Raw genomic sequence first — 25,221 nt, 5'->3', positions numbered from 1 at the left:
ATTGCCTAAGCAGTTTTCTCACTTACATCCAGTTACTAGCAACTCTAGCCCTCCTTGCCCTAGGATCCAACTTTCACAGGAATCAGAGAACCCTGTCTCCTTTTGTTTCTTAAGTGACAGACAACTAGAATGACTTTTTTGCTTCCCCTTATATTTTTCAAAGGCTATTGTCTTTATCTTAGGAGCCAGGAAGACATAGACTTTAAGATGAGAAAGGAGCATCGTGATCATCTAGTCTGACTTACTGCACATTGCAGGCCACAGATTCTTGCCTACCCCCTTCTGGCATAGACCCAGGACCTCTGGCTGACTTACTGAAGTCCTCAAATCATGATTTAAAGACTTCAAGGGAATCCACCATTTATTTTTCTTTAAACCAGTAAGTGCCCCGTGCTGCAGAAGAAGGCGAAATACCCCCAGGCTTTCTGCCAATCTGACCTGAAGGAAATTTCCTTCCTGACTCCAAATAGGGCCATCACCCTGAGCATGTGGGCAAGACTTACCAGCCAGACACTTGTGGAAGAGTTTGCTGTAGTAACTCAGAATCCTTCCCAGCTAGTGCCCCATCTCCAACCATGCAGGATATATGCTGCTAGCAGTTGCACATGGGCCACATGTCATTGTAGACAGTCTCATCAGAGCATCCCCTCCATAAACTTATCAAGCTCAGTCTTGAAGCCAGTTAGGTCTTTTTGCTCTTATTGCTCCCCTTGGAAGGCTGTTCCAGAACTTCACTTCTCCGATGGTCAAAAATCTTTGCCTAATTTCAAGCCTAAACTTGTTGATGTCAGTTTATATCCATTTATTGTTATGTTCACATTGGTGCTTAACTTAAATACCAGGAAGGGAAGGGAGTTATTTATCTCTGATGTATTTATAGACAGCAATCATATCTCCCCTGAGTCTTTGTTTGATTAGGCTAAACAGGCAAAGCTGCTTGAGTTTCTTCTCATAACATAGCTTTTTGATTCCTCTGCTCATCTTAGTAGCCCTTCTCTGCACCTGTTCCAGTTTGAATTTATCTTTTGCTCCCACTTCCTGGGGGGTGCAGACTGTCCTCTGGTGTGCTCGCTAAGCCGTTTCCTCCTGTTTCCTCTGCTACTACTTAGCTTCAATGCTTTGTTTATCTTGTATGTAAAATGTACTTTCATTGTCCTCTGCCTGTAAATCAAGCCAGGCAGACAGGCAAATTACCATTCATACGTCTAGGACAGACTTGATTTATGTGTTGCTTCCGCAATACATTTTAAGAACATAGTTCTAGCACACATACACAATTCTTTATACATAATGTGTACATGCATGACACAATGCTATTGCTGCCCTATGTGTCATTAGTTTACATTTGATACCTTTTACAAAATACCTTCTGGAAACATATTATGACTAAGGTTAAGATTTTGTTATGGTTATTTTTAGTAAAAGTCACAGACAGGTCATGGGCAATAAACAAAAAATCATGGAGGCCGGCCCGTCCATGACTTACCTAGCCCTGCTTCCTGCTTATTTTTAGTAAAGGGGGAGGGACTGAAAGACCAAGTCCCCCTTTATGGCAGGGGTGTACAGCCCTGCCTCCAGCAGCAGCAGCCCCCGCCCTCTACCCCCTTGGGTGCACAGCCCCTCTCCAGATCTGGTGGCAGCTGCAAGATGGGTGCGTAGCCCCTGCCAGGCCCTGGACGAGAAGCGAACGGCCCTGGGAACGAGGAGGGTGCACAGCCCCTGCCAAGCCCAGGACTGGGGTGCATGGGCACTGTTAGGATATAGATATTCAGGCCTGTCTGTAAAGGCCTATACTCTAAGAATTTAGGTGTATTCCTATCACTTGGCTAGTTAGAGGTATAAAAGAGAGAATCAAAATCACTGTCTGCTGGTGTAAGGGCCTTCTCTTACTGTGACAGTCTGAGGCCCTGTTCTTAGGCTAAGGCCTTTGGCTAAGCGACAGAGGCAGCCATAAGCTGGGAAGTGAATGGTCACATCCTCACATTCCAAACTAGTCACATTGAAATAAGGTGCTATTGGGCTGTTAGGAATTTAATCCTGTCCTTATAGTGCCTATCACCTCCAGAGAAAGGGAAGTGCCTAGAAGCTGTAAAAGGAAATTGAGGTTGATAGTTTTCTGTCTGGTAAGAACTCACTTATCAATAGACACAGCTGGGAAACTCTTATGTCTTTACAGATGTAGTTGTGAAATCCTCACTTCTGTATTGTTTTGTCATTATAGTTCCCACTTTGCTATTGTTTATTGGCATGGTCTCTGTCTGGTTCTGTGATTGCTTCTGTCTGCTGTATAATTAATTTTGCTGGGTGTAAACTAATTAAGGTGGTGGGATATAATTGGTTAGCTAATCCATGTTAGGATTGGTTAGTTAAATTTTAGTAGAATGATTGGTTAAGGTATAGCTAAGAATATTACTATATAAATTAGGGGCAAACAGGAAGTAAGTTGGGATTCGAAAATAAGGAAAAAAGGAACTTGTATTTAAGCTTGCTGGAAGTTCACCCCAATAAACATCGAATTGTTTGCACCTTCGGACTTCGGGTATTGTTGCTCTCTGTTCATGCGAGAAGGACCAGGGAAGTGAGTGGGTGAAGGAATAAGCCCCCTAACAGGCACTGGTACAGCGCTACACCCGCAAGCCTGGGATGCTGCGGGGCTGGGTTGCACAGCCCAGCTGTAGCCCCTGGTGGAAGGCAGCGCTGCTGGCAGACCCTGACAAGCCCTGGACAATGTGGGGCTAAGGCACACAGCCCCGCCTGCAGCCCCCAAGCCTGCGAGCCTGGGTTGCACTGCCCCGGCTGCAGCCCCTGACAGAAGGCGGCCCCAGCTGCAGCCCCCACCAAGCCCAGGTCCCCAAGACTGGGGCACACAGCTCCTGCTTCAGCCCTGCACCCCACCAAGCTTGGGACGCCACGTGACTGGGGCGCATGGCCCCGGCTGCAGCCCCTGGCAGAAGCTGCCAGGCAGGGGCTGCAGCGTCCTCCTGGTTCCAGCCCCAATTGCAGTGCAGGGGTGCACAGTCCCCCCTCCGCCTCCTGAAGCCTTAGAAGTCAGGGAATCCATTACCCCTGTGACTAAATCGTAGCCAGGCTGCCACAGGGTGTTTGGGATAGTAATGAGTGTGGCATTGTGTGCTATGAGTTAGACGAGAGTGGGCCCCGTGTCAGTGAGCAGGGAGGGGCTCTTAGGGTCACACGTCTTGTGGTTGTAGCAAAAAGCTTGAAAATGCGAACCCAGTGCATTTTAAAGGTAAATAAAAGAAGAGTCTGAGCATCTTTCTTGTAAAACGACCAGTCTTGATGGATGGACTCATGAGTTTTGAACATGCAGCAAGAGGGCTGAGCTCTGCCTTTCTCCAGCCGCCTCCCTGAGGGGATCCCAGAGCACCAGAAGCATAAGTGGCTTTGCCCTTGTCCAGGGTCCCCAAATCCCTCTCCCGGGCAGTGGCGCTGTCCGCTCAGAGCTGACTGCAACGGGACGCTCAGCAATATTCCCGCCTTCTCCTGCCCTTGTTCCTCTCTTTGCCTCTGCTAGTTCCCGCCGGTGGCACGGGCCCGCACCGGCGCCTGCTCGGGGAACAGGGGCTGCGCCCCTGCGCACGCTAATCAGAGGGGTGAGTGGCGCCTCCCCTGAGCGGCGGCGGCTGCTGCTCCCAGCAGGGGCTTGCGGCAGCAGTTCGCGCCTCCACGCTGCAGGGGGCGCTGCGGGCTTCAGGCGCAGCCGTTCGGCTGAGCTGATGTCGCTCCTTGCACTCGCCGCCTCCTCGATGCTGCATCAGGAAGTTGGGGTCTCGCTTTTGGCGGCAGCTGCCGCGGCCGGAGCCGGCCTGAGACTTGACGCAGTCCCCGCCCCCACCTTACCCCATCATCCAATCAGCGGCCCCACCCCCCTCCTCCTAACCCGACGCTGCCGGCTTCCGTGCCGGGGCTGCTGTCTCTTTAAGGAAACGACGCCGTTCCTCATTGGTTGGCTAAGGCCGCCGTGGCTGCTTTTCAAGCAGGGGAGCGAGGGAGCGCGCGCGTGCTTGGGAGCGAGCGCGAGCCGGGGGCTGTTTGCCGGGAGCGGAGCGCGGGGCTTTACCTGGGTGGCTGCACCTTAAGGGAGGAGCCGCTCAGGGGACGCGGAAATGCACCAGCGCCCGGCAGCAGCCTGGGCGGACCCCGCTCCCTTGCAGTAGCCCTGTTTCCAACTCTTCATCCTTGGTCTAGGCAGCACCTTGCAGCCACTGCCCCTGCCAGCCCCGCTCCCCGTTTAGCACCAGCAGCCCACTGCCCTGCTCCTCCCACGAGCGGCAGCCTCGCAGGTCCTTCCCTTATCCTCTTTACTCCCTGCTCCACCTCTTGCACCTTGGTCACGGTCTCCTCCCCACTCCTCCTAAACCGCAGTACCGGCAACCGGGTCCCTCCCCTCCAGGTTTATGGCACAGGACGCCTGCCCCAGCTCTGCACTCGCTGTAGAGGACTGTGCAGACATGAATCCCAGGAAGGTGGCTCTCATCACGGGCATCACTGGCCAAGTAAGTTTGGGGGCGGGGGGCGAAGAGTACAAATGTAATTGCTTCTTTCTTATACCCCAGTCGTTAGGTAAGGCCAGGGGTTAGTGACCCATGTGGGTTGCCTCTCTCTACACGTATCTCCTTGTTTGTTAGCTAACTTCAGTAAACTGTGTAATGCCACACTGATCCGTGTGTATCAGCTCCGTGTTGTGCATCAGTATATATTGCATTGATACCCCACTTGAAATAAGGACTGCTATTACTTACCAAACCGTTTTTGGCCCAACTTCATCCTTAACTGATATTGGCTGAAGAGAGGAAAGAAATATTTGCAACTGGTATGTGTTAGTCTCTAAGGTACCACAAGTACTCTTTTTCTTTTTGCGAATGCAGACTGACACGGCTGCTACTCTGAAACCTATGTAAGAATAGTGTCTCATCTCCCGTTTTCTATAGTTTTACAAATTTAAGTACAGCACATCCTGTGCTATTTACATGCAAAAGTGAGGTCACTTGGCTCTTAATATACAGTTTATCTGATGTTTCAGAGTAGCAGCTGTGTTAGTCTGTGTTCACAAAAAGAAAAGGAGTACTTGTGGCACCTTAGAGACTAACAAATTTATTTGAGCATAAGCTTTCGTGAGCTACAGCTCACTTCATCGGATGCATTCAGTGGAAAATACAGTGGGGAGATTTATATACATAGAGAACATGAAACAATGGGTGTTACCATACACACTGTAACGAGAGTGATCACTTAAGGTGAGCTATTACAAGCAGGAGAGCGGGGGGGGGGGCGGGCGGAAGGAACCTTTTTGTAGTGATAATCAAGGTGGGCCATTTCCAGCAGTTGACAAGAACTTCTGAGGAACGGTGGGGGTGGGGAATAAACATGGGGAAATAGTTTCTTTGTGTAATGACCCATCCACTCCCATACAAGACACAATTCTTAATCGTATGTTTAATTCTCATATTAGTGGTTAAAACTTTAAAATTTTGGATCAAGTTTTTATCATATTTGGGGGAAAAAGCAAGCTTTTTACAAAAGTCAATACACATGAGCTAATAACGTAACTGAAGCTGGATGTTCCAGTGTTTGCAACCCAGTGCAACAACAGGAACTGAATGGTGAAACTGACATTTATTGTCTAAGCTGTGAGAAATACAAAAGGGGAAAAAACACAAATAGTGACAATTGACCAAAGGTGGAATTTGCCTGCAGAACACTGTTATTGAGGAAAGATTGGGCTTTAGTGAGAATATACTTGAAGAGTGGCGTTACCTTCTAATGACACACCTTTTATCCAAAATGCATTCCTTTGATGTAGCACAGCTAGATCTTTTATAGGCCTTAGTCAGTGGAACTCATTAGATTCCAGAGGATGGACCATCAGAACCTATTCTTCTGCCTAGCTGAGAGTGAAGGCCTGAGCCTTACTGTCAAAAGGCCCAGCTTTCAATGACTTACCTCCATTCCCAAAAATAAGATGTAGCAAGTAGAAGGCTCTGTGAGGTGGAGCCAGTAACTACTTGGGAAAGGGTCGTAGTGACCATACAACCCTGAGCGAACCGGCAGGAGAAGTTGATGGTGTGGATATTGAGGCCATCTTTGATACTTAAACCAAATGGTGGAAAGGCCCCTATAGAGAGGAATTATCTGAGCTCAAGTAGGGTGTCATACAGCCAGATATGTGCCTTGTTCTTAGTCAAATCACAGTACTGACTTGTACCTGCTAACTTTGCATTTAATAACACAAAGTGAAGAGTAGGATCACTGTTAGCCTACACCACGCACCCCTGAAAAGAGAACCTCTGAAACAGCTAGTGGCACTGCAGAGTGCTGTAGTCTGATTCCAAGGTCTCGATATTCCTTATTTCCACTCTTGCACCACTACAGCAAAAGAGAGGCTCAAATCTTTACAACCATTGTATATGCCAAATGCTATACACCCAGCTCATTTCAGTGCTGCTCACCCTTTTTGGTCACCATGAAGTGAACATCGAAAGGAGGCAATTGCTGCAGTTGGATTGCTAATTTTTTTCTTTTAACCACATGAGCACTGGTTTGTGTCAGGATTGCTTGTGAGTGATGAGCATGGTGCTTTGTTTCATTTAGGAAAAAACATTATGAACTTGATTTATGCCCACTTCAGATCCCCTTTACTTTGCTGTAGCAGATGTTTGCAAAAATGAGTGTAAGTTAATAAGAATGAAATATAGTTTTTGATTAGAATGGTTGGAAAGAAACTTTTATAAAGACAAGCAAAGGGACAACATCAGAAAATTTAAAAGCCTAACATTTTGCAAGTTTATTGAGAAAAATTTAAGTGGTTAATCAAATATTGGTGCAAGAAACAACCACTTCTCTTTGGGTGTTCGCTCCTTTTAACGTCACCAGCTTGCTTTTATAAGTCAGGAAGCCTTCAGAGCAGCACTTCTCCTTCTCCTCCTCCCTTTCCCTTATCTCTGAATTCTTGAAGCATTTTCATGGGCTGGTGAGGAGAACTTGTTATACACCTGCAGAGTGTGAGTTGGTGTACACTTGAGAGATGAATGGAGAGAAATATCAAAGGCTGCTGCAATAGGAATAAAGTTTTTGCCTTGACGGGCAAAGGATTGCTTTTCCATGTAAGAATGAGGGAACATTGTCTTAACTTGGTGGCCAGGTGTAGCTTTGCAGGTAAAATGTTATCACTTTCCCCATTGAAACAAACTTCCTTACAGTTGAAACTTGATACAGAGCTCCTTTATGGCTGCTAATTATTGGATCTAAATTGAGGTGCCTAGAGCTAGATTTTCCCTGCCAGAGATGTTGAATGCCTGTGACTCCAGTTGAAATATTGGGAGCTGAGAGTTCTCAGCATTTTGGAATGTCCATCTCCAGTTGAACACCAAAACTAGTGGGAGATTTTGCAAAAACTGGCTTAGGTGGCTTATCCAAACCCGTATAACAGGCTAATGATAGAGTTGGCAATAAAACCCTAATACATAGTCCCTTGTTCTGTGCACTAGATATTGCTGCCTTGTAGAAGGAAGTTTGCAGAGTTGCAGCAAAAGCTATAATCCTTAGGAGTCTTTTAATACAAATAGGTGTGTCTGAGTCTTTGGTTATAGCAATCCTTATACCAGAAAGTGTGAGCCCTATTCCAAGAGTAGAGCTGGACAGAACAAAAATGTTGCAGAATTCCTCTTCACTGTGCCTTGGCCTCCTTTTTGGAATTGTTGCAGAATAGGTAAATTCACCTGGCATCATGATAACTTTCTGGCAGGCTCCTTTGGGAGACATGCTTCCAAACTACCCTTCTGTTCCAGTCTGCTGTGTATGTAGTAGTGTAAGAAACACCCATTGAGAGAGACATGAGGCTTGCAGCTTCTCTAAGAGCTCAAAAATAAGAACAAATGCTGGTCTTGACAGTCTAAATAGCATGACCTTGCCCATATATCTCACTTTCATAAGCTTGCATCTGGCAACATTGTCGCCATAAAGGTGGGCTAATAAATATACATGTTAGGTAGCAGTGCTTGGGTAATCCAACCTGGTATTTACAGGAAACTCTTTCCTTTACCCTAAATGCTTTTCCTCAGTTTAAATAATTGCCCCCAAACCCAACAAACTGTTAATTTCCAGTAGGGGACAATCAGTGACACATGATGCAGTTAACATTTCCACTTCTTTGTGAGTACATTCTTGTCATCCTTGTAAACAGGACACAAATGTAGAGGACACAAATTGGAAACAGTGGATTGCCAGAGATTTATAAGGTGTCAGGTAACCTTGTGAAGAACAAAGAGAATAAAGGACTTGCCCAGGGCTTGTCATGTTTAACACTAGGGGGGGATGATTTGGGAAGGTGAATGCCTGCCAAAGCACACAACCCCAAAATATACCTAGATATTTCTAGTATTTCTGAAACTGCATGGAGGAGCAGCAGCCGCCTCTTCCCTTTCTCCTTGCATCCAACCCCCCAAAGAGGGGAAAATCCTTCTTATTTCCTCTGGCCTGTTGCGCTGTTCCTTTGTGTTTGATCTTCTTCCTCTCTGGGTGTCTCTCCCAAGCCTCTCCAGTCCTTCAAGCTTTTTGCTTCTGGGATTTAGAAACTGGGTAGCTTCCCTATCCTTCTGCATAATTAGGTGGCTCAAACCAGTTGATGCCAAGCAGATCTTGGCACTAAGTGCTTATCAGTCTGGCTGATTGAGTTTCACAGGGAAACTTCTAACTAGCAACTCCTCAAAAGAGGTGTTTGGAGCAGTCACAGGATTGAAGTTATCCTATGTGCCCCTCCTGTTGCCCAGGCCCTTCTTCCTCCCAGGATCAGTGTTCTATTAGCCTCACCTACCCCATCGTGGGAATTCCATACCTCTGTGTGAGACTCAGTCTCACAAGAATCACGGTAATGGAGCTAGGAACCCTTTTCCACTCTTTCCCCGTCCCTACGCCCCCCTCCCCCAACCAAACAAAAACCTGTATCATCTTCAGGCACCTTTTGAGCCCAGGATAGATGAGATTTTCTTCCTCTTAGTCAAACTCAGGTTTACTTCAGAAGGTTGCAGTTCCCTGGGCCTAAAGGACAGCGGCAGCATGAAACAGGATCAGCAGTCCAGTGTCCAGATTGTTCCCCTTCCACAAATGCAACTTAGTGGTAAGACCAAAATTCCTTGCACTCTGCAACAGACATGAATGTGTCCCTCTGCAAAACTGTTAGGTAGGCTTCCTTTTGTGCTGTGTATGCTGTGTGCTGCAAGGTAAAATTTGAGTTTTATGTTTCACATCAGCTCTCTTTCTCACTTTTTCTCTCTCTCTCAGGACAGAGTGAAGTGGCTGTGGAGAGACTAGTAGGGTGTTGGCAGTGGGGGGAGGGGGGATATTTTTTTAATTTTTATTTTTTTTTCAAATAAAATGGGTTAGAGCAGGTATTATTTAGAGCCCCTCTTTGTAAAAGTACTCAAACATCCCAGCTATTGTAGCTCTAAATTTTCCAGGTAGTATAGGTCTAATCTGAATTGGGAACATACACAGGGTAATATACATATGCTATCTGAGTCGGGGTCTCTTTCTCTCGTTACTCCTTAGCCAAATCAAAAATTGAAGATTTGTCTTCATTAATCCAGTTCTCCCACTTTGTCACACAGCTGATTATTTTTCCCGGCAACTTTCTGGCTCCTCCTTATACTGGACTCCTATATACTAGTTGAGATGCTCTTATTTCTGCCTGGTCTAGGCCTTCAAACAATTAGGCAAAGATGTTGGAGGTAAAGGAGAAAGTAGTGGTATCGGAGCCTGCGTCCTTCTTGCCTTATTTCTGAAAAGTCACTGTAGCCTGTAGTTGCATGTGAGGTTGGGGGAGGTGGAACAGGGGACATAAGCATAGTCCTTACAAAAGCTTTGTTTACCATAGGTTAAGATCCTTTGTTAAAATTACTAGGCAGATTGCTGCAACTCTATTAAAATCTATTTGATTTCTTTTGCCACTCCTGCTTTCTACATGCATTGTTGAGCAGGCACATTTCCTCCCATGCAGATTAATTATTGCAGCTATTTATATGTGCATGCTAGAACTTGTATTTGCTGCACCTGCTCTGTAGATGGAGGACTTCCTTTTCTGGGAGTGCCCACCTGGCATCTTTTGCTGGTGCTAAAGTCTTAAATTAAAACAAAGAAAAATGGAAAATATACAGTATGTCATAAACCAAAAAAAACATAAAATCATAAATCAAAAATAAGACAAGTTGGTTGATTTTCTGAGATCAGGGTCTAGTTTAGTTCTAGGTTGCTTTGAGCAGTAGTTAGCCTTTTATTCTTAACTGGATTTAAGGTTGTTTTAGAATAATGGTATAACTTGTAGGTCTGGATTAGTTGCATAATTTAATTGGAACATCGATATTAAAGAGACTGACACAGTGTATGGACAACAAATATAACAGGTACACGATAAGCAAATTCTCTGATTTAGCTGGTTTGTCAGCTACAGGAATGTACTTCCTTTGGGCAAAGGATGCTGCAGGTCTTGGCTTTTTTCCTAGTGAGGTTACTAAAGTAGTTGAGTGTAGATAAACTTGTTTGTCAGGTAAAAGTGTGGTGGCTGTAGTATATTTGAACAGTGGGTTGGGAGGGGAAATAAACCTTTGTCGTTACTGTACACAGTAAGTAATGGAAAATAGTGCAGATTTTTTTTGCAAGTTTTGCACTTATGATCTGGCCTACTCATCTGTTTCCCTTGAAATGCCACGTAACAGTTTTCACTGGCTGCAGTGAAATCTAGCTTAGAGGAAAGAGCTCTTTCTCAGTAGCTCCTCTGTCCCTAAAAGTGCCCAGATACAAGCTAATGCTATGGAGAGAGTCAATGGGGAAAAAATTGTGGCTCTAACTACTTCATGTACTTCACCTCCCTCCCCTCTGGATAATAAGTATTCAGCTTTGTTGTCTTCTGGTATTTCCTCTCTATCTTGAAGAGATGGCTTGTCTTCACGCATTCCACTGTCCTGGGTGGGTATGCACTACTCTCTCTTTCTAATGAGTTGGTTCTGCCAGAATAGGGTTGAGGCACATGATTAACAGATGGTGTGCTGTCAGTTTCAGTTCTCTACCTGTTCTGGCACTTCTCATGAGCGTTAGTCACTTCATTTTTGAAGCACTGTGTCCATCTATGACACTACATAAATAAGAATAAGTTAAAAGTTGAAGGAAATCCTGTGCATCAGTCCCTAAATTGTAATGACTGAGTCTGTCATTACTAGTAATGCTTCACCACTTTTTTTTTTCATGTTCTGCTTCATGAAATGAGTGAACCTCTCTAGGGACATGGAAATGTAAGACTGGTATGCATAGAAGGAAAGGAAGTGCCAAATAATGCAAGGAATATCTGTGCATACTCCTTCCAGTTCTTTCAGATACTTGCTTTCTACTTTGGAGGCTCTTCTGCTGCTAGCAAATACATGCTCCCTGGACTCTCTACCAGCTGTTCTTTCTTCCTTGTCTCACATTCACGTGCTCTTGCCAGTACGGATGTTGTACCAATAAAATAAAAACCAGCAGGATCTTATTAAAGGGAAAAAGGCAAAATACCACATTTATTGTGAATACAGAAAGAATCATAGTAAGCAGTTAGTTATAGCTATAACATTCCATTCAATCTCATATTTATTCACACATTCATTCATACAAATACACACACATACACACCCACACACACACGTTCTGCAAGGTTGTTATCATAGTTACCAGCCTTAGAGTTGCTCATGCCAAGCCACTGGCCAGGTGGCCTGGACATGAGGAGGGAGCAGGGCCTTGTCAGATGCTCATCTGATGCTCCTGGAAGTTGGTTTGCAGAATCAGACCCCAAAATTCTCACTTTTTAGAGTCTATTTTTATAGGAATTTCTTCCTATGCCAGTCTATGGGAATTGCTTCATCATGCTGTTGCTGAATCAATCAGCAGATAGCACATTCCTGACGGCTCCAAGATGTTATCTTGTTCTTTGGTTCTCCCATTCTTGAGGCTGTTGGGTGGATTCCAGTCTGCCCTCCGGGTGGGGTCCTCTGGTTATTTCCACTTGATGCCTTCTTCAGCCGATGGACACTGGATTCTTAGGCTGGCACCTCCCTGATCATTCAGTTATTATCCACACCAAGCATCCATCCACATACATCCTCTATCTCTATTTTAATCACAATGGTTAATACAACAAAAGGGTGGGGAGTCTCTGGGTGCTGTTTCTGTTGTTAGAGTATTGCTTTGAGTCTCTCTCTCTGTGAATTGCTTTGAGAACAGACTCTGTCTTAGAATGTACTAACACAATTAGCAGCTTGCAAGTTTCATACATAGAGGGAGAGAAACAGTACCAAAAACCAAGAGACCTCTTAATTAGTAATACCCTGGAATTTAAACTCTGGGGAATCAAACTCATTTGTGATTTTAATACAGAACTTCTTTAATATGATCCAACACGGAAACCAGAACTGCATGACTCCTGCAACGCTAGTCTTGAGCCTCCACATTTGAAGGTTAATCTATCAGTAGTCACACTGCAGTGGTTCTGTGGTGCTACCAAATTAAACTTCCATTTGTCTTGCATATGATTCTGAATATCTTTTTGGTATTTTTATTAGATTGCTAAGGGATATTTGTCAGTGGTGCGGGTGACGGAATGCATGGGTTTTTTCCTGCTGTTACTTCCCTCAGTGCTCCCTATCAGAAGAATTGATGCAGAATTGCCTTCTTGCATTTGGTGTGTTACAGGGAAGCCTAACCATTCTTTTCCTTCATGCCCCACTAATACAAAAGCTGTATTTGTAATGTTTTTTGCATTTCAGAGAGGAATTTATAGTACTAATGGGGCTGGCACAGTCTTTCCCTTAATGTCTTATACAGCACTGAGCACCTTGTCAGCACTAAACAGATTCTTTTTCTCCAAAGGCTGTATCAGACTTGCATTATTTACTTAGTTATATCAAATGCAGCAAGCATTTGATAATACAATATTAGCCCTGGGATTTTAATTGTATGAAAGTCAGGATACTTATATATGCAATACTGTTGTCTTTCAGTATGTTCATACCTAACCTATGTGTGCGAAAGTACAGAATGCCATACTGTCTCAGGGCGTCTGGCCTCTGCGAATGAATTAGGTCTAGCTCCCCTGTGCCTGAACACGTCTTCTACTTTGGCCAGTGAAGAGCAAAGTCCAGCACCTGGGAGCTAAAAAGGAGCAGGAATCTGGCAGGGGGGGAGCTTTGGTGAGAGTTAGTCGGGAGGAGGTGTCTGGGGAAAGCTGCAGAGAGCAGAAAGCTCTACAGGCTCTCCCTGGGAAGAGAGGGGAATGAACAGGAAGCAGTGGAGGGGCCAGCCAGCTGTTCTTCCTGAGCCAGAGAGCGCCAACACCATAGAAGGATGGACAGGGCTGACGTCTAAGACCAGTGGAGGGTGATGCCTGATGGCTCTCGGAACCAGAGTGCTGAAGCCAGGGGGCCAGACAGGGCAGTGCTGGAGAGTCTGGTTGTGGTGAGGGATGCCAGGGCTGTATTTGGTGGATTGCAGTGTTGGGAATCATTATATGCACTGGGCTTTATTTTGCAATAAATTAAGACCACAAGGGCTGTTTGCACATGGAAAGACTCTTTGGACTATTTCTGGGGACTTAGTAGGAGGGAAACTGAGGCGGGGTGCATATCTTGCTGGGGCCTGCAGGTGGAGAGTGCTCTAGGTGTGGGTGCCATGTGTCATGCCCGTATGGAAAAGATACATTTTACTTTAGAGGTATTTACAAAATATTACATCCTATTACACTTTGCTCATATGGGCATGGTCTGTACTAACCATTTTTTGGATGTGTCCTGCTATTTGTGTGACCACTGGTTGGAACACTTACGTAGACAGGGTTGGTTGTCTTTACTATGCTTGTCTAGATCTACTCTGACTAAGGATTATCAATGACTTTTTCTTTTTAATTACCTGGTCATTAAAGGTTGAAAGTTTCATTCCTGTAGGATTCTTCAGTATGTGCAGTGAAATTGAACAGAAAGTATTGTTAATTTTGGACTATTGTTTGGGTAACTTCTAAGTAGCAGGAAAGGCACTGGAGCTGTGGCTATGCAGACTCATAAGGAGAATGTTTCTTCCATTTGTTTGCACTTGATTCACAGTTCTAAGGTTATATTTCACAGCTGCAAATACTAAAATCTCTTACATAAATGTGAGCTTAATTCTCTCGACATTAGGGGCTTGGGCCCCCCACAAACTGAATAAGCAGCTGAGACCATTCTGTTTGTTGGTGGCTTGGTAAAGGCCAAGAGGCTGTAATCAACTCTTGGAGTCTTGATAAGCTCCTGTTCTTTCAGCTCTCTGAGTAATTGCTCTCTGGTGGTGAGGAGCTGAGATAATCGGGGAGACTTGGTGTACAAGGTAACTTGCTAGTTGACCTCCAGAGTTGTGAACAAAAGACAGCTAACCAAAATGTTTCAGTGAGTTGAGAGAGGTAGTGTGTCGTTCAGGTCTACGTGCAATTTCAAGATGGCCAAAGGTGGAACAGTAGTCGTGACCTGCAACAGATGTGCCATGTTTTTCCAGCCTGAAGCCAGAAGGGACTTCCTGTTCATAAATTTGGTGGTCCAGGTATTACTGAAACCTGGTGTGATGGTGATGAACCTAATGAGGGCTCAGAGAAGCGCCATGAGAATGATTAAATGGTTTGAAAACCTGCCTTAGATTGAGCTCCTTCAGTCTATCCACTATATCTAGCTTAACATAGAATATTAAGGGGTGACTTGATTACATCTTAAAAACACCCATATGGGACCAAATAGTTAATAATGGGCTCCTCAGTCTAGCTAGAACATGATCCAATGTTTGGAAGTTGAAGCTTAACAAATTCAGACTGGAAATAAGGCATACACTTTTTAACAGTGAGAATAATTAACCATTGGAAGAATTTACTGGGGTTGTGGTGTATTCTTTGTTACTGACAATTTTTAGTGAATTTAAATGTGAATGTTTTTTCCAAAAGAAATCCTCTAGGAATTGGGGCAGTTTTACTGCCTCTGTTATATAGGAAGTCAGACTGAGTTGTCTCTTCTGGCCTTGGAATCTGACACTATGAGCCTTTAAGAAAAGCTTCATACTTTTCCCTTGGAGACTTTATGATCACAGCATGGTATCTGTTCATAAATGATTGCTCTTTTTAATCACTAACATACAGTGATTGCCATTAAGCTGCAGTTTTCATGCAATTTTAATATTATTGCAACCACTTTTATTCCACTGCACAATGCAACTACTTCTTTCAAATTTTGCAGAGCTAAAATAGTTTGAGTTTAGATGAAGAATCAGAAGTTAAAGGTAAACTTTGAAGAAATTCACAAGTTACTGATAAGAGTTTAAGAATGGAATAACCATCTTAACGTTAACTGTGTATCTAATATACCCCTGTCTATAATACCATGTGTGCAAGTAAAACTTTTGTGCTCTAGCATTAGTAGTGCGTCATGCTATGACGAAGAGCTCTGTGTAAGCTTGAAAACTTGTGGCTCACCAACAGAAGTTGGTGCAATAAAAGGTATATTACCCATCTCGTCTCTCTTCATATTCTATAGTCCAATATCCAGTAAGATTACCAGTAAAAGTAGTGTTATATATATTTTAAAATTGTGAAATGCAGGTGGAATTCCAAATTATTTAATTTGTTTGATTCTTTTCCAAATTAGTTTGGAGGGATATTTTTGAAACCCACCTTTTCAAATCAGAAATGAACATTTCAGTCAGTTAAGGAGTTAGTAGAGACTTTTAAAAATAAAACAATCCAGATGTGCCACACAAAATCATGTGTTATATTACTTACCTTTATCACATCGCATACCATCACATCTAGTTGGCTTTTTAATCAATTAAATTACAGTGAAATGTAACACAGGCTCTGCAAATGGAAAATAACCATTAAAATTCCCTAAACAATAATGCTGTACTTGCATAATTGAATTAGCTATAGTTCAGAAGGGGTGGTTTAAATTATTACCAATTTATAGAAGTTTTAGTTAATATTTAATTGTTTAAACTGGGAAATGTGATAGGGAAGCTGTATATTTGGAATGCCTGTGTGCTCAATCATTTACATTGCTGTTGGCACTTGCTATCACGTCACATACCAATTTCATTTAAAATTGATTTATCCAGACAAAGCCTGCAGATTCTCTATTTATGATAAGAGTTCAAGGAATTTCAGAGTCTGCTAGCAAAACGCTCAGACCCTCATCCTTGGGATAGATTTTGTCACCTTTGCTTAGGTTGAGTACAACTCTACAAATAGTCCCTATAAAATCAATCTAGCTACTCATGGAGAACCAGTAAGTGACCGAATCTGACTGGTACTTTTATTACATGAAATTCTTGATTCCTCTATATTGTATAGCCTATTGGAATTATTACATTTCCTATCTTTCTTCGCTATCAGTGTAATAATGATGGTTATACTAGGGAAAGTACATATGTCTGCAGTTAAATTTAGTTTTGTCGAGGGTACGGAGTCATATTTTATAGGGCTTGCTTTAGAATTACTGATTAAAATTTGCATATGTATCAACAACATGGTGATTCAGGAAACATTACTATGTAATACAGTGAGAATTCTTCTCTATTCCATATTTATATTAAAATATAACCCAACAGTTGCTAACTGCTTTTATAAAGATTATTTTCCTGAGACTACTATATTTATTGTGGTGTGCTGTACTATATTAAATAGGCCCATACAGCAGCAACTGGAAATGTGATCTCTTCCCTCCTCCCCCGAATCTTGTACCACTGAAGTCTGTGGCAAGCTGTTGATTTAGGATCCACATCCATTTCTTCTTTCCAGATAGTAAAATTAAATATTTATTATCTTCATTTGTATTGGTCTTCTATTGTACACAACAAGGGACAGTAAATTACAGGTAATCCTGTATAATGCAGTATATACATAGGTGAGTAGCTATAAAACAAACAGAGCCTGGATTACCCTCTACTCTGCCTAACATAGGCTTGAAAATTCTATAGAGGCAGTGAACAAACAAAATCAGAATGTTTTAAAAATCCATAATTCCTAAATACAATTGAGGTAATGCTTTCTTACATTAGTAGTGCTTAATCCTTATTTAAAAGGACACTGACAACATATTTTAAACTGTTTTTTGAATTGCCTTTAACTTAAATGTAATAGGAAATTCCTTATGGGTTTTCTATCTAGTTTTTGGTTGTGGCTGCCAGTTGGATTGTGAAAACAAGCACCCCTTTCCACACCACCTTGCCATGAGGCCTCCCATTATTGTATGTTGGCAAAGAGGAAAAACAATCCACTACTCCTTTTTTTTCCTGTGGGATGCTGATATGTTAAATATCAGCGAAAGAATATTGACTTCTGCTTGACAAGTAGTGGAAAAGGACTAGATTTAGTCCAGCTCATAATAGTAGGAACAAAAAATTGTCCCTTACTTTATTTCTGACTCAAAAACCAAATGTTTCCTTTTTCACTAAGTTGCTCTTGCGTTAGAGGAGCGAGAAGTTCAGTTCCACTCTCCTTGACTGTCTGATGTGTTGGGCTTCCATCTCACCTACCCCACTAGAATGTGCATCACAATGCTCTGATGCTGCGGGCGCTACACCTTGGACATTAAACATTCTCATTTCTCTTTTGAGTTTTCCAAGACGTTGTTGGTTCTCATTCTCCCACTTAGGTGTGCTCTTTAGTTTACCGTTTCCATGCTGGTGCCTGACGTGCTCTACATTCATGTTCTTCGTGAACCATTTGTTTCATCCCACTGTACTTGGCGCCACATGAACTTTCAGAATTAACTTCTAGATGAACAGCTAGGTGGCCTTCATTTTTCCCTTTCAATAGGAATGTTAAGGTTTTCATGAAAGGTTGTGGATACTGCTCAGGAAAATAAGGGGTCTGAATTCTGCATTTCTGACTGGGCTAATTCCATGTAAAAGTGCCATATTGTGAGGAGTAAAATAGCCCAGTACTTTTACGGCAAGAACTTAAACCTTTTCAGTCCCTTGAAAATCTCTCTCGAAAACTCACACTGTTTCCTCTGTTGGCTCAGGGAGGCTATGGCATTTCAGTGGGAGTTGAAGATTGTCCATATTTCTCTCATAAAATGTCGCTATAATTACTTTCAAATGTTGACTTCATTGTATATGGCCTGTTCATGTGTGAAGGGCAGGATGGAGGCCAGATTGTAGCCGCAGATGACTGGAAAAGGGAGTGGGTGGCCAAAAAATAAGTAACGAGAATGTTCTGGTGACACAAATGCAAACCCACACTTTTAATGAAGGTTTGAAGTCTTGAGAGGTGCAATGCGCTAGCAAACCACAGTGTATCGAATTCAGTTCTGACCACAATTTTAAAGAATCGCAGTCTTGGGGTTTTTAATTGTTTCTATCTGATTCATGCTAAGAAGCAGTTTGTATTTAAAGGAACTCCAACTGCTCTAGTCTGAATTTATCTATTTTTACAAGAAGCCGTAAAGATTCCTGTACTTGGGAGTTCTTCAGCTCTATTTGTGCATTTAACAGTACATAGTTTGTGTGTGTAATTCACTTTCTTAAAGATAAGCCTATGTTATTTATCGACAGTCTCTCAGGCAAGCTAGAGATGAGGAGCCTTGCCTGAAAATACTTGACTTAGAGGTACACATTCAACCTTAAAATCTCTAGTATCTTAATGCATTTATTTTTACTTTCATTGTGGATCCAGAGATGGGAACAATGGCAGGGGGCAGCAGAGTGTCAAACTGTTCTAATACATACAAGTGTGCTGTAGTAGCTTGCATCCATGTCATGACTTTACTCACATGGGGGGGGGGCAAAAAAATCCAGAATAGGCACTGTGACGGGTTTGGTCACAGAGACCTCCTTTGGACTGCCACCTGATGTGGTGAGACTACCTCTGAGCTCGTTTTCCCTGTCGGCTTGGGACTTTAGAACCCTGCCTTGTTGAGCAGACATGCTAGCCTGCTGCAACACAAATCCAGGGTCTGACCCACCAAAGCTGGTCCCGCAGCTTTTTGGATCCCCAAAGCTGCAGGCTTAACTGAAAACAGCTTAGCAAGTGCTCCTGTCTCTAGCACCCAGACACCCAGCTCCCAATGGGATCCAAACCCCAAATAAATCTTTTACTCTGCCTAAAGCTTATACAGGGTAAACACATAAATTGTCCATCCCCTATAACGCTGATAGAGAGAGATGCACAGCTGTTTGCTCCCCCAGGTGTGAATTACTCTGGTTAATAAACAAAAGTGATTTTTTTAAATATAAAAAGTAGGCTGTAAGTAGTTCCAAGTAATAAGACAGAACAAAGTAAGTTACCAAGCAAAATAAAACAAAACACGCAAGTCTAAGTCTAATACAGTAGGAACCTGAATACAGGTACACCGGACCCTCCCTAGAACGCGGGGTTCAGACTCCATGCGCAGTATCGTGTTAACGTGGGGGCTATGTTACCATGGATCCCAATTTAAATGTGGGATCCATCGCCGCGACTGTGCTATATGAGAATCCATGCTCTAGCAACACACGCTCTAGCGAGGGTCTGCTGTAAATCTTGCCCTCAGAGATGTTCCAATAAGCTGCTTTCGCAGACTAGACTCCTTCCTAGTCTGGGCCCAATTCTTTCCCCCTTGTTAGCTCCAGCTCAGATAGTAACTAGGGGATTTCTCATGACTGGAACCTCCTTTGTTTTTTCCACCCCCATGTACAGCTTTGGCACAAGGCAGGAATCTTTTCTCTCTGGGTCCCCACCCCTCCTCCTAAATGGAAAAGCACCAGGTTTAAGATGGATTCCAGTACCAGATGACATGGTCACATGTCCTGTGAGACCCCAGGCCTTCATTCTTCCTGGCCTGACTCGCAGGAAGGCTTGCAAGTAAACAGAGCCATTTACCACCAATTGTCCTAGGGGAAGTGTCCTTAATGAAAGCCATCAAGATTCCAAACCACCATTACTACCACTTTGGATAATTACAATAGGACCTCAGAGTTATATTTTATTTCTAGTTTCAGATACAAGAATGATACCTTTATATGAATAGGATGACCACACTCAGTAGATTAAAAGCTTTGTAATGATACCTTACAAGAGACCTTTTGCATGAAATGCATATTCCAGTTACATTATATTCACACTCATTAGCATATTCTTATTAAATCATATGGAGTGCAATGTCAGAGGCACAATTCCCAAACATATACCCATTTAAAAAAAAAACACACACCCCACCCACATTTAAATTACATCAGTACATTGCCAAACTCAACAAATTATCCTCAGATGAATGCTTTCAAAGGTAATATATTCACAATCCAGATTCATTGAGATACATGTCTTTAAATGTAAGCTTGTTTTTCAGTTTAATTACTAGCCTACTGTAATTTTTTCGTCGTGATCTGTTCACCCTTGTCTCTAGTGTATGATAGTTATCATAAACCATCAGTATTAAGATCGCTATTGTTAAAAGGGGGGATATTTTAAATTGGTGCAATGTCTAATATATTATACACATTAGGAGAAAGCTATTCTGCATTCCAGTTACATGCCCTTGGTAGTATGGCTTTGTCATTTTAAAAAAATGTACTTTATATTACAGGATCTCCCAACCTAAGTTCAATCTAAGATGTGTGGCCACGCAGCAGCCTATTAAGCGCAGTGCAGGCGCTCAGGACTGCAGTGGGGAGAGATGTTTCTCCCTTGGACCTGCCGTGGCCCTCTCCCCAAGGCCCAACGCAGCCCTGGCCCGGACCTGCTGCGGCCGGGGAGAGGTGCCTCTCCTGCCCAGCCCAGGTGCTGCTGCAGGGAGAGAAAGCTGGGGGAGTTCTCTCTCCCTGCTATAGCCCTGGGGAGTTCTCCCTCCCTGCACCCCAAGCCCCTCATTCCCAGCCCCACCCCAGAGCCCTCACCCCACTGCACCCTAACCGTCTGCCCCAGCCCTGACTCTCTCATCCTTGGCCCCACCCCAGAGCCTATACTCCCAGCCGGAGCCCTCACCCACCCTCACCCTCTCCCGCCCCATAGCCCTGAACCCCCTCCCATACTCTGAACTCCTTGGCTCCATGCCCGCCACATGAATTTTGTGTTATGCACGAATACAAAGGTGATGTATCACACATCACCTCCATATTGGTGCACATAACAAAATCCATTCTTCACCTGGGTGAGAAAAATTAGAGGGAACACGGCTCCAACAGTATATTCCTGACATGTGTTTGATTCATTTAAGTGTTGAATTTCTCCCCTTTTTCTGGGATAATCACTGCCCCAAGATCAGTTTAAAGAGTGCTGAGTCTATTATATATATATATACTTGTGGCTAGTTAGTCATTGCTATTGGATTACATTGTATAGAAGAGTACATCTGCTTAATTGAAGAATTTCAGGAGACATCAAGTATTCATTAGGGAAAATGTCTTCAAATCCACTGATTTGGTGTTTGAGCACACAGTAGCCAAGTTCAGAAGATCTAAAGCATTTGACTGCATATCAACAGCATTCTCAAATCCTAAAGCTAACATGGTCTTCACATACGGATCCATTACTTTCTTAAACAATACATTTTAGAATAAAATATAGTGATATGTAATTTGTTCCCACAATACCTGTGGCCTGTTGAGCCCCCTTTCTGCTTTTAAAAAATGAGTAAAGTCTCTTGTTTGACGTATTGAGTCATAGCCAAAGAGTGGATTGTATTTTCCATTCATAAATTTATATCAAATATAGTAGACTTTTTTGTTATTGGGTAAAACAGAAAAGTGCTCCCTATGGTTATAGCCCTAATTTACCTGGTTCTAACTGAAAGCCGTTTTTACAGATGGGTGTTTCTTTCCTGAAAATAGAACAGAACTGTGAATATAGCATTAATATAGTGCTAAAACCAGCACTTCTATATTAGTGAATGACCATTTCACTTGTACTGTTAATAAATGGTGTCTTACAGGTGTTTGTTCAAAATAAATCGTCAAGACAACCCTTGTAAGTTTCTAAACCGTCATATAAATTCTCATAACCTTCAGCTAGACCAGTGGTTTTCAATCTTTTTTCATTTGTGGACCCCTAAAGAAATTTCAAATGGAGGTGCAGACCCTTTTAGAAGTCTTAAACATATTCTGTGGACCCCCCAGGGGTCTGCGAACAATAAATAGGTTATAAACCACAAAGATGACTCTCTTCTTGTAGGGTCTTTAGACATTAACCAAAATTCCATATTTCTGAAATATCATTGCTTTTAATTATCAAGGCAAATGGGGGGGCTGTGGTGAGAGAAAGGTAGAAGAAGAAACTAGCTTTCTATTATGACCTGGACCTAGTCTGTTTAAATTTAGTCTCCTTGAAAATAGGTATTTCTCTCCTTTATTGCAGTTTTTCACCCTGTGCATTCAGCTGCCAGGATTTCCCAGGTGGCAGCAGTGGTGGTACCATCTTAAGTAAATGCTTGAAGGGGTGTTTGAAGTGGAGACGGTTACCTTTCCTGTTCCTCACCTGCAACATCAACGTGAACTTTGAACATGCCCAGCTACAGGAATTTCCTGGAATACATGTAAATTCATGTTGATATTGTATAGCTACGCCTATCATCTGTTCTGTTAAAGCCTATAAAACCAGCATTTGATTGAATTATTCTGCCCTTTGCTTCCGCAGAGTCCCAATTTAGGCACCTGCATTAGGAAATCAATTAAACAATTTGGTGCATAGTGTCAGGTCTGGAGTAATTTAGTTAATGTTTCTCTAAGCTCTCTGAGGAGTGACCCACCCTCTTCTGTTATAGTGAGAACCAAAAACTCGGTATTCACTTCTGTGGTTACTATTTTTAACCTTATTAAAGTAGTTGGAGATTGATACATTGCTTCTCTGGCGTACAATAGGATTAACGCTCCAGTGCATAGAGCTATACTGCCTACTAGAGAAATTAATTTGAGAGCAACTGGAATTCAGGGTTGACAGATTCCATAGCCCTACTTTTAGGAATGGCTTTTAAAATTGAAAACAGGAAGGAAAAGAAACTTTTATCTTGGCTCAGATTGAAAACTCTTATGGACTGTTGAAATATGATTGCGGAAACAGAGGTAGTCCAGAATTTATTCAAAAAGTATTTGGTTTTTTACACCTGATACTTGCTGCTGTTCCGAAAATGTGTGTGTATGAGGGAGACTCATTACAGTATTACTCCTATAGATTTTTAGGGTATATCAATGTAGTATGCACTTGTGTGTATCTTTATATCTGTACATTACAATTTATTGTACAAGAAGTACTTTATTTGGGTATGGTTAATGTATTTTGAAACAGTTGATCCCTTTTCTATTTATATGTATTTAGAAATGCTTAATCCCCTTGACAATGATACAGGAGATGGAAAAACAGGAATTAGGACCAGAAGCTTCAGCTTCACCCAATGTTACTGTTATCTAGCCCAACTAATTCCAATGGGCCTCCATCCTTGCTACAGGAAAAACTGTATTGTAAAGACTAGCTAAAACACAGCACCCCCATACTCTGTTTTGAATGCTGGTGTGCCTGGGGGATTAATGTTCAAAGCCAGTTTAAAAATTATACTTTAATCTCAGGAAAATAATATTTGGCTTCCAGAAGAATGCCTATTAAAGCCCTGTCCTCTAATTTATTTAACACTAGATGATTAGATTTTAACTTACTTTGCAGGATAACTGTAACCTGTCTGTAAAGCAATAATTTACCCTAATATACTTCTGCTGCTTTTAATTCATGTGTTTTTGAGGTTGCCTAATATTGTCAAACTTCTGGTATGAAGTAGTAGATTGTCTGCTTCACCACAATCCGAATATTCCTTGTGACCTCTAGGCCTGCCTACCCTTTACCTCTGCAATTGTGACCCCATAGATAAAATTATTGAAGTAAAGCTCATTCATGTAGTTTTCTCTTTTGGCAAAATATAGTGGTTTGAAATGCCAGCATGTTGCATACTGTAGCAGACAGGATTAAAATTCAGTTCTGTACAGGGGTCACGTGAAAGACCCTTGTTAAGAGTTTAAGTTGGGTATAGTGCCTTACGTGGGCTCTCTACACAGAAATGAATTTCACCCAGAAATAGTATAATTCTTCTGGAGAAAGCTTACTACACAATTTAAACTGAGATCTGTTCGGTATAGATGTGGCAGTAATTATGGATAAATTTTGGTATTAGTATTGTTAGTCTTCTGAGGAATTGGGTGCATGCCATTAATTAACCATCAGTTTGATTTACTTATTTAGGGATATTTCATTATCGCTTGAATGTAGCATCAAGTTCTTGATTCTTTTAAAATTATTTTTATATATGTATGTAGGTATATGTAACTTTCACCTTTATTGCTTATTCACAAATTATAATTCTGTGATTGTGTAAAGACAACACTTCAGTAAATCCTTCTTCCCTTAATATCAGGGTTTTCCTTCATCTTTTTATAACTTTTTCATTTCTGAAAATTAAAAAAATTGCAATTTGCTTCTGAAACTGCTCGTTATCCTGAGGCGCTACTCATTCAATGGAGGGGTAGGTCCTACCTTGGTTTTCCTGGTTGGGCTGCTTAATAGTACCATTCTGCTATAGTAAAGCTGTCCACCTAGAGGTAAAAGTCAAATGGTGCCATTTACAGGACAGAATTAATATAAAAGGCATACACACTTCATACAAAGGAAAATGGTATTAAATGAAGTCTGTTTTTCTTATGGAAGAAATTTGTAGCCAGAGGCTTTCATTACATAGCTTTTATTTGGTACATCAGTGCTATTTCCTCTTTCAGAACAGTGTCCTAATACATCAGTTTTGGGCTCTCTTTGCTCACAATAATATGTATATTGTGAAAATTCTCCATCTCCCTGTAGGCTTAAAAATAAAAAGTGAATTAGCCTGTGTAATATCACTTCCAGGTGTGTGCACACTCTAATTTGAAAATAGACTACTTTAGATGAATAAACTTTCTAAAATAGCTGTTGCCCACATTACTTTGGCTTACAACAATATATTATGAAGCACTTTTTTTCCTGAATGCATTTGAACACCCACAGCTTATACTCTGAGAAGGAAATTAATAAGACTGAAACCTTGATTAACAATATTGTTACCAATTTATTATTACTGGTGGTAAGTGCTATATGCGTACAAGATAATGCAGCCATAAAAGGCTTTGTGTGCCCAGTAAAGTTAATTATCAGATCTTAAGCCATCTCTTTTAGTCCTATTCTTTTACCAA

At 42.3% G+C, this 25,221-nt stretch overlaps 1 protein-coding gene across 2 annotated transcripts in view; it reads left to right on the top strand.

Moving 5' to 3' along the window:
• Window positions 1–3,907: 3,907 nt before the first annotated feature.
• Window positions 3,908–25,221, top strand: part of GMDS (GDP-mannose 4,6-dehydratase) — a 549,352-nt gene continuing 528,038 nt past the window's right edge. Inside the window, exon 1 of one of the 2 annotated variants that reach the window (XM_084619255.1) lies at window positions 3,908–4,514. In XM_084619255.1, the coding sequence (XP_084475381.1) occupies window positions 4,416–4,514 (99 nt within the window). In that variant the 5' untranslated portion in view covers window positions 3,908–4,415. Of the gene's footprint in view, window positions 4,515–13,321; window positions 13,492–25,221 lie in introns of those variants that run through there. The other variant, XM_084619256.1, reaches the window with a different exon arrangement.

Source organism: Lepidochelys olivacea (assembly GCF_965140295.1).
Source record: "Lepidochelys olivacea isolate rLepOli2 genome assembly, chromosome: 2".
Lineage (NCBI taxonomy): Eukaryota > Metazoa > Chordata > Testudines > Cheloniidae > Lepidochelys > Lepidochelys olivacea.
The sequence above is the reverse complement of the archived record's forward strand: the minus strand, read 5'-3'. Positions and strand labels throughout refer to the sequence as shown.